This window comes from Sander vitreus, chromosome 11, assembly GCF_031162955.1.
Source record: "Sander vitreus isolate 19-12246 chromosome 11, sanVit1, whole genome shotgun sequence".
Classification (NCBI taxonomy): Eukaryota; Metazoa; Chordata; class Actinopteri; order Perciformes; family Percidae; genus Sander; species Sander vitreus.
In genome coordinates, this window is record NC_135865.1 from 31,072,538 (window position 1) to 31,082,537 (window position 10,000).

The 10,000-nt window shown below is 48.0% G+C and overlaps 1 protein-coding gene across 3 annotated transcripts in view; it reads left to right on the forward strand.

Moving 5' to 3' along the window:
- The window catches only part of gtdc1 (glycosyltransferase-like domain containing 1), a 32,576-nt gene that overhangs the window by 5,139 nt on the left and 17,437 nt on the right, over nucleotides 1-10,000 (forward strand). The window contains exons 2-6 of one of the 3 annotated variants that reach the window (XM_078262742.1): nucleotides 186-376; nucleotides 1,231-1,398; nucleotides 2,684-2,857; nucleotides 7,278-7,361; nucleotides 7,994-8,110. In XM_078262742.1, coding sequence (XP_078118868.1) covers nucleotides 186-376; nucleotides 1,231-1,398; nucleotides 2,684-2,857; nucleotides 7,278-7,361; nucleotides 7,994-8,110 — 734 coding nt within the window. The remainder of the gene's footprint in view (nucleotides 1-185; nucleotides 377-1,230; nucleotides 1,399-2,683; nucleotides 2,858-7,277; nucleotides 7,362-7,993; nucleotides 8,111-10,000) is intronic. The other 2 variants (XM_078262743.1, XM_078262745.1) reach the window with 2 other exon arrangements.

Here is a 10,000-nt window from a genome sequence, read left to right on the forward strand (position 1 = left end):
TTGTCTCTCTCTTCTCTCCTGTCTCTCTCTCTCTCTTCTCTCCTGTCTCTCTCTCTTCTCTCCTGTCTCTCTCTCTCTTCTCTCCTGTCTCTCTCTTCTCTCCTGTCTCTCTCTCTCTTCTCTCCTGTCTCTCTCTCTCTCTCTCTCTTCTCTCCTGTGTCTCTCTCTCTCTCTCGTGTTGTCAGATGGCGTCCCCCCCCTCCGTGCTATTGGTCGAGGCGTTCTACGGCGGCTCTCACAAACAGCTGATTGACCTGCTGCAGGAAAACGTGTCCGGCTGCTCCGTCTGCTCGCTGCCCGCCAAGAAATGGCACTGGAGGGCGAGGACAGCAGCGCTGCACTTCAGCCAGACCATCCCCCGCTGCCCATCATACAGGTGAGGGGGGGGGGGGAAGTCTCTTTTATATAGACCTTAGTGGTCCTCTAATACTGTATCTGAAGTCTCTTTATATAGACCTTAGTGGTCCCCTAATACTGTATCTGAAGTCTCTTTATATAGACCTTAGTGGTCCCCTAATACTGTATCTGAAGTCTCTTTTATATAGACCTTAGTGGTCCCCTAATACTGTATCTGAAGTCTCTTTTATATAGACCTTAGTGGTCCCCTAATACTGTATCTGAAGTCTCTTTTATATAGGCCTTAGTGGTCCCCTAATACTGTATCTGAAGTCTCTTTATATAGACCTTAGTGGTCCCCTAATACTGTATCTGAAGTCTCTTTTATATAGACCTTAGTGGTCCCCTAATACTGTATCTGAAGTCTCTTTATATAGACCTTAGTGGTCCCCTAATACTGTATCTGAAGTCTCTTTTATATAGACCTTAGTGGTCCCCTAATACTGTATCTGACCTTGGTTCGGACTTTCAGGTGTGAAAAGGCCCTCAGAGTTTAATGTGAGTCCTGAACAGGAGGCTCTCTTTCTCCTCTCAGCAGGAAAACAGGACAAATAGAACCACTCGTCTGGTTTCAGTCAGAGAGACTAGTGGACCAAACGAGGTCCAGGACATGATCCTGATCAGCTGTGACCGGAAGACCCAGAGCGAGGTCACATCCTGTAGGGTACTCAGGGAGACCAGAGCGAGGTCACATCCTGTAGGGTACTCAGGGAGACCAGAGCGAGGTCACATCCTGTAGGGTACTCAGGGAGACCAGAGAGAGTCCACATCCTGTAGTTTACGGGGTACATACTAAGGGTGTCACCCTGGTTCTGACCTGTGTTTCCCTCTCAGGGTGTTGTTCTGCAGCTCGGTTCTGAACCTGTGTGAGCTCGTAGCCCTCCGACCGGACCTGGCCCGTCTGAAGAAGATTCTGTATTTCCACGAGAACCAGCTGGTTTACCCGGTCCGTAAAGACCAGCAGAGAGACTTCCAGTACGGATACAACCAGATCCTGTCCTGGTAAGAGACACACGCACGGACGCAGAGAGACACACGCACGGACGCAGAGAGACACACGCACGGACGCAGAGAGAGACACGCACGCAGAGAGGCACGCAGAGAGAGACATGCACGCACGCACGCAGAGAGAGACACGCACGCAGAGAGGCACGCAGAGAGAGACATGCACGCACGCACGCAGAGAGAGACACGCACGCACGCACGCAGAGAGAGACACGCACGCAGAGAGGCACGCAGAGAGAGACACGCGCGGACACAGAGAGACACGCACGCGCGGACGCAGAGAGAGACACGCGCGGACGCAGAGAGACGCACGCACGCACGCAGAGAGAGACACGCGCGCACGCAGAGAGAGACACGCACGCACGGACACAGAGAGACACGCACGCACGCGAAGACGCGCACGCAGAGAGAGACACGCACGCACGCAGAGAGAGACACGCACGCACGCAGAGAGAGACACGCACGCACGCAGAGAGAGACACGCGCGCACGCAGAGAGAGACGCGGACGCAGAGAGAGACGCGGACGCACGCAGAGAGAGACACGCACGCACGGACACAGAGAGAGACACGCACGCAGAGAGAGACACGCACGCACGCAGAGAGAGACACGCACGCACGGACACAGAGAGACACACGCACGCACGCAGAGAGAGACACGCACGCAGAGAGAGACACGCACGGACGCAGAGAGAGACACGCACGCAGAGAGAGACACGGACGCAGAGAGAGACACGCACGCACGCAGAGAGAGACACGCGCGGACGCAGAGAGAGACACGACGACAGCACGCAGAGAGAGACACGCACGTGTGTGTGTGTGTGTTAGTAAAGTGTGTGGGTCATTAATCAGCTGTCTCTCTCTCTCTCTGTTAGTAAGACTGATGGCTGTTGGTCTTTGGGCAGCATGTCGATACGTCCAAGTCTAACATCATTACTGCAGCATCACATATCACAGCTGATCATTAAGACCCTCTGATTGGATGGGAGACACATTCCAGTGTTGCACTAGAAAGGCAGCCAGCAGCCAGGAGGTTATAGTAACCCTCCATTTAAATGAGGGCAGTTAAGGCCCAGTGTCTCCTCATTCATCACCAGATTACCTCCTGACTTTACCAGATTACTCAAGTTCATTTCACCTGCTGTGGTCATAACCCTTCCTGTCTCTCTCTCTCTCTCTCTCTCTCTCTGTGTCTGTCTCTCTGTCTCTGTGTGTCTCTGTGTGTCTCTCTGTCTCTGTGTCTTTCTGTATCTGTGTGTCTCTTTGTCTCTGTCTCTGTGTCAGCCTGGTATCAGACGTGGTGGTGTTTAACTCGGCCTACAACATGGACTCCTTCCTGTCCTCCATCTCGTCCTTCATGAAGAAGATCCCGGACCACCGCCCCCGAGACCTGGACCAGCTGATCCGCCCAAAGTGTGTCGTCCTGCACTTCCCGCTGCAGCTGCTGGACGTCAGCAGGTCAGTGCCACACACACACACACACACACACACACACACAGTGTGTCATCTGTGAAATGATTAAAATACACTGCTGTAAACACGTCTGGTGAGATACAGATGCACCACGGCCATAGCAACATGTCTCAGCTTACTGCAGAAACAACCCAGAAGCCAAAACACTCCTAAATGGATTTTATATGAATCTTTTCTACAGATAAGTCTGTCCGTTTTTCTTATTTCAATTTGAAAAGTGCAAAGAAACGAGCCAATAAAGGCCAGAAACGTCAACATTGTGAGGCGAACAGCTGGTTTTGGACAGAACGGCTTGGATATTCCATTTCCTTGAACTGTTGGGGATATATGAACAACCGTTTTGGGCTAAATACTCCTTTGTGGCTAAAGGGCCGAGGAATAAAGGTATGGCTGCCCTCTGGACTCTAGACACCAGCGGTGCAGTCTACGGCTGTATTGTTGGACTTCCTTTAACTTTATAACAGTGGTGTAAACCATCGTATGCTGTGTGTGGGCCCAATGGGAACCTGAGAGTCTTGAGCTTTCAGTTGGTGTGTTGCATGGCTGTATATTTAGGCTGGTTTGACCCGGAGCCGTTCCAGCACCATTGGACTGTAAAATGAAGGAGGAGACGAGAATGTTCTGCCTGGATCATTAACTGGAACATTTACTCATAAACATCTTCTTCCTGCCAACCCTGGCTACTGAAATCTGGTTCCACTGATATGTCTGCTCTTCTCTCTGATGCTCTGAAACACAAACACCGCTGCACATGACGCTAGTTAACACTATACTCGACAGCAGCTAACGTTAGCCTACCGCTAGCTAGTTAACACTATACTCGACAGCAGCTAACGTTAGCCTACCGCTAGCTAGTTAACACTATACTCGACAGCAGTTATAGTTAGCCTACCGTTAGCTAGTTAACACTATACTCGACAGCAGCTAACGTTAGCCTACCACTAGCTAGTTAACACTATACTCGACAGCAGCTAACGTTAGCCTACCGCTAGCTAGTAGCTGATTAAACAGGGTTAAATGCTGACAGCTAACGCTAAACGGTGTAAAGTGTGACTGTGTTTTACTGTAGAGGATTCAACACCGGGATGTAACAATCTGCAGCTGGTCGGAGAAACAACACAGACGGTGCGTTCAATGAAACTGGTAAACTACAGCCTCGTGGTGCATTTGAAGTTATTGTAAACGTCCTTTTCCATCTGGTTGTTGTTTTTGTCGTTCAACAGCAGTTTACTAGTGAAATAAGTTATTGTTATACATTATTATTAAATCGGTTCAGGCACCGTTAATTATATATGCGATTAATTAATCAGAGTATGTAATTAATTAGATTAAAGTTTTTAATCGATTGACCGTCATATATATATATATATATATATATATATATATATATATATATATATATATATATATATATATATATATATATATGAATATATATATATATATATATGAATATATATATATATATATATATATATATGAATATGAATGACTGTCTCTCTCCCCTGCAGTGTAACATGATCATGTGTTTGATCCTAACAAACTCACAGAGTGGAAGTAAGTGATGATATGCATGGCCGACAATCCCGCCGGCTACTTCTGGCCAACACTGCTGCTCTGGGGGGGGTATTAATGTGTACACATCTCGGGGTATTAATGTGCACACATCTCGGGGGTATTAATGTGCACACATCTCAGAGGTTTCATGCTGCAGAAACCCAACCAGCCCAGAGGGAAACACAGACCAACACAAGTCTCTTCTCCTTACTCTCTTCCTTCACATGTCGCCTGGAAACACTCTGGCTGCTGCTGCTGCTGCGTCGTAGTAGTAGTAGTAGTAGTAGTAGTAGTTTGATTCTTGGGCTGATTATTTTATAGTAAAACACAAGCACACGTTAGTTTTCTACACAGACTTAAAGTCAAGTTGAGTCTGTAGATCAGTTTCTCTGAGGCCTCCCATCCAGAGACAGACATGTAGAGCTTAACGTGCTTTCATTTAAGAGACGGGTCTATCTTTGATAGTATCACTGGGTGTTTTATATGGTCCTCACTTACAGTTTGGTCGACGTAAAGCCCTAAAAAAGGAACTTATCATCATTGAACAAACGCCAGAAAACAAATCTGAAAAAATGGCGGGAAAAAGTGGCAAAAACATCGAAAAACAAGTCACATGAAGTGGAAAAAAATGTCTGGAAAAAGCCCCAAAAACTTGAGAAAAATGTATATGTGGGCCGGATCGAAGTCTGCAAGTGGCCGTATTTGGCCCACGGGCCTGGAGTTGGACACATGTTGCAGATGGAGTGGTGTACGGTCAGATTGAGGGAGATTCGGGAGCGTCTGAAGGCTGTTGTGGCCGACTCCATCCATCACGCGGCCTGTGAGTGCTGGACTTGTGTAATGTAATAGTGATTGACCTGCAGCAGCAGCAACCTGCAGCGCGACACAAAGACATCATCCATCAGCGGCGAGCGATCAATGCGGGCGCGCGGGAACGGCAGGTGTCTGATTCTGCGCCTGTGTTCACAGCGTTGGTTTGGCTCTTTGTGCAGCTGTCCCCCACGACATGTTGGCTTTAAAGACTCAGGAGAAGATGGACGGCCTCGTCTTCACCCACGTGTGTGTCTCTGTGTGTGTGTCTCTGTGTGTGTGTGTGTGTGTCTCTGTGTGTGTGTGTGTCTCTGTGTGTGTGTCTCTGTCTCTGTGTCTCTGTGTGTGTGTGTGTGTCTCTGTGTGTGTGTGTGTCTCTGTGTGTGTGTCTCTGTCTCTGTGTCTCTGTGTGTGTGTGTGTGTGTTTTTTTTCTTTTTAAAGGACAAATCACAGATGCCGGTTTGATCTTGAATTAGTTCGTTTCTCTTCATCACAGCAACATCAAACATCTGGAGACCATTGTGGTCGATTCTGGCTCACGAGACACCGGCACCCCCCACACACACACACCCCCCCCCCCCCAGCGGGGGGGAGACTGGTCTCTATCAGCTGCAGGTCTTAACAGGAAGTCAGAGTTCAGTCAAATCAGACTTGAATCTGCGTTGTGAAGGAGTGTCTCACTAAGTCACTAACCCTAATCAGTTTGATCCAGATCACAGGATGGAGCAGTACGTTCTATCTGGACTAGAGACAGGAAGTCCAACACCAGAGGATTTCAGAGAGACTTTGTGGTTGTGTCCGTAGCTGCGCTGGCTGTTTGTGTGTCTGAAGCATCATGTGAACTAACTGCTGACCGTCCTGCAACAGTGTGTGTGTCCTATATAGAAGTCAATGCTGTGTGTCCTCATATAGCCTACAGCAGGAGAGCCAGAGAGAGAGACCCCAATGTATTTCTGTCTTTTTAAAACCTGCTAAACCACCACAACTTTTCTCAATGTAATGGTCAGTGCTACCCAATCGTAGCACACTGTACTGGTGGGGAAACGTCTGATAACAAGAAGTCAGCCAGCTGCTCTCTGACAAGTGCTGCTGTCTGGGGGGGTCTGGCTCTCCCGACCAACACTGTGGAGCACTCTGCTACCCCCTGTTGCGTGGGCGGTGTATTACATTTCACGCATCGCCTGTGACGCTTGCGTCCGTTGTGTAGACAAGGGGGTCAGCTTCTCCTCACAACCCGAACCTCCTATGGCACCATGTTGATGCTACCAAGCCATCACCCCCCGTTAGCATCCCGTTAGCATCCCGTTAGCATCCCATTGACTGCCATTCATTCTGACGTCACTTTGACAGAGAATACCTTTACATCTGAAGTGTTTAAAGACTCTATTTGTCCGTTGTTTATTTCTAAAGAAACACGACAATGTATAAAAGGCTCCATTACCTTGTAGCTCACGTTATGGCTCCGTAGCAGACGTTGTTATAACAATAGGCTAACGATTGGGTCATAACCACGAGACTTCCTGTCTCATAGTAGAGGAGTTACCGTATAGTACAGGAGAAGCTCTCAGGCAGTTTGGACTTCCATCAGCTGTTTAAGTGTAATGACTAATGTTAACTATCATTTTAGTGATCAATAATGAGCCTGTGTCTATGTTATCTCCTTACATATACCTACGCTCTCCGTCTCTGCTAGATTGGGAATGATTGAGATTTCTCTTGGCACAGCTACCAGAAGACTTCCAACTTTCAGACAGGTTGCTCACGTCACATCTACGTCTTCAAGCTCAGTTGGAGGCTGCTCAGTAACGCTCAGCCATCACCGGGAAAGAGACGTCACTGGTCTCCGTCCAGAGACGTCACTGGTCTCCGTCCAGAGACACGGGGTCTGCTGGTCCATTGTGTCCATTGTGTACCGTCTATGATTGATCGCGTTGCTTGCTCGCGTTGACTCTGTAACGGCCCTTATACCCAACACTGGTCTGGACCTTTAGGACTCCAAACGTTCGTCTTCTTGATGTTTGTGTTGCTGTGTTTCAGGCTGCTGCCCAAACACAAACTGCTCCGCAGGAAGTCTCACGTTGATAACGACATCACGCCGCACGACCAGCTGCTGTCTCCACGGTAACAATGTGATCCAGCTGAGAGAGAATATAGATGCTATAACTCATTAAAGATCAACTACAGGACAATATTTCATAATTACTATAAGCTAAATGTGTCATTAATTAATGAAGGTAAATATCTTTTATATGTAAGTACGGCAGCGGCCGTGTTCTTGTTACACAGTCTTGTAGAAAGTACTTGAAAGAAATACTTGAGTGAAAGTATCTTCCCAGAAAATACCTTTGTTAGGAGTTAGTCACTGTTTAGAATATTTACTTGAGTAAAAGGCTTTGTATGTGTATATGTATGTCATATTTACTGTATTTAAGTATCAACAGTAACTTTCTGCTATGGAAAGTCCATTATTAGAATTGGGAGTTAGAAGAAGCCTCGATTATGAACGTCCTAATAATGAACCATCTCCACATCTTATAAACCTTGAACCCAAAGTCTTTTCCCCTCACGTTAGAGGACCCACCGCTGCAGAGTCTCCTGAGGGTGTCTGCTACGTGGTGTGTACACGTGGCGTGTGTCTGTCGGACACACACACACACAGACAGACAGACGCAGACAGATGCAGACAGAGACAGACAGACAGACGACGCAGACAGACGGACAACGTTACTTAAGTTCAGTAATTCTTTGTACAGGTGTGAAGAGATTTCCGAGCAGGAACATCCACGTGACTCCAGACCTGAACCAGGAACAGAAGACCAGGACCCTGAAGTCCAGAGGAAACCTCTCCACATCGTCTGGCCGCACAGGTGGTGAGTTACAGCCCTCTTCTTCATATATGAGGCTGAAAGCAGTCCTCACAGGTGGTGAGTTACAGCCATCTTCTTCATATATGAGGCTGAAAGCAGTCCTCACAGGTGGTGAGTTACAGCCCTCTTCTTCATATATGAGGCTGAAAGCAGTCCTCACAGGTGGTGAGTTACAGCCATCTTCTTCATATATGAGGCTGAAAGCAGTCCTCACAGGTGGTGAGTTACAGCCATCTTCTTCACCCAGTGGCGATCCTCCAGAAGAGGAGGGAAATGTGAAAAGGTAGAGCCCCTCCTTTTCCCCAACTCGCCTGACATTCCCCACAACATTTAAACAGCACGCAAACACCAACAATACACTGATAGCACCTACTTTCATTTCCTGGTCCTGCATCAGTTTGTTTCCCCAAGGAACACGAGCCTATGACTTTATTCCCTGTTGGGGGGGAAAGGCTTTATTTGAGCGGGGGAAAGCGATTGTAGCAGTATAAAATGATTGGCTGTATTGTAAAGCGTTTATTATTTAATTATAGGAAATTAATGTTATTGTTATTAGTACTGAGGTGTATGATGAACTATATTTCAGTGTATGTGCGTGTAGGATAAGGTAGTCAGTTTAAATGTGGGGAATGTCAGGCGAGTTGGGGGGAAAAGGAGGGGCTCTACCTTTTCACAGGGACCTTTTTATTGTGAAGGCCTCCCCTCCACCTGGCTGTGTGATGCTGGGACCTTTATTGTGAAGGCCTCCCCTCTACCTGGCTGTGTGATGATGGGACCTTTATTGTGAAGGCCTCCCCTCCACCTGGCTGTGTGATGATGGGACCTTTATTGTGAAGGCCTCCCCTCCACCTGGCTGTGTGATGCTGGGACCTTTATTGTGAAGGCCTCCCCTCCACCTGGCTGAGTGACGCTGTGTGATGATGGGACCTTTATTGTGAAGGCCTCCCCTCCACCTGGCTGAGTGATGCTGTGTGATGATGGGACCTTTATTGTGAAGGCCTCCCCTCCACCTGGCTGTGTGATGATGGGACCTTTATTGTGAAGGCCTCCCCTCCACCTGGCTGAGTGATGCTGTGTGATGATGGGACCTTTATTGTGAAGGCCTCCCCTCCACCTGGCTGAGTGATGCTGTGTGATGATGGGACCGTTATTGTGAAGGCCTCCCCTCCACCTGGCTGAGTGATGCTGTGTGATGCTGGGACCGTTATTGTGAAGGCCTCCCCTCCACCTGGCTGAGTGACGCTGTGTGATGCTGGGACCTTTATTGTGAAGGCCTCCCCTCCACCTGGCTGAGTGACGCTGTGTGATGCTGGGACCTTTATTGTGAAGGCCTCCCCTCCACCTGGCTGTGTGATGCTGGGACCTTTATTGTGAAGGCCTCCCCTCCACCTGGCTGAGTGATGCTGTGTGATGCTGGGACCTCTGACCCTGGGAGTGAGTGCAGCGTGAGATTGTGTCGGCCGTGTGTTTGTGTTGGTGTCAGCCTGTAATCTGCTCCAAACTGAGAAAAACACAGATGGATTATTGCTTTATTCTGTCACAAACGGGGATTAGCAGCGAGATGTTCTGGTAATCTGTGATTGGAGCCTCTCGTCTGCTGTGTTTTAATCCGTGTGTGGCCTGGATATACTCCGATATATATACTCCGATTACAGAGAGCCTTATTGCTGCTTGGGGGGGGGGGGCAATAAGGCTCTGATCTGATTAATAATTATTATAATAATATAATAACCAGCAGCACAGACTCTATAAACACACAGACAAACAGGACTTTAGTCAGCACTAGAGGAAGGAATCAGATCATTTACTGCAGTAGTAGTACTAATACCACACTATAATACTGTTACAGTAGAAGTACTAATAAACACTGTAGAAATACTGTTACAGTAGAAG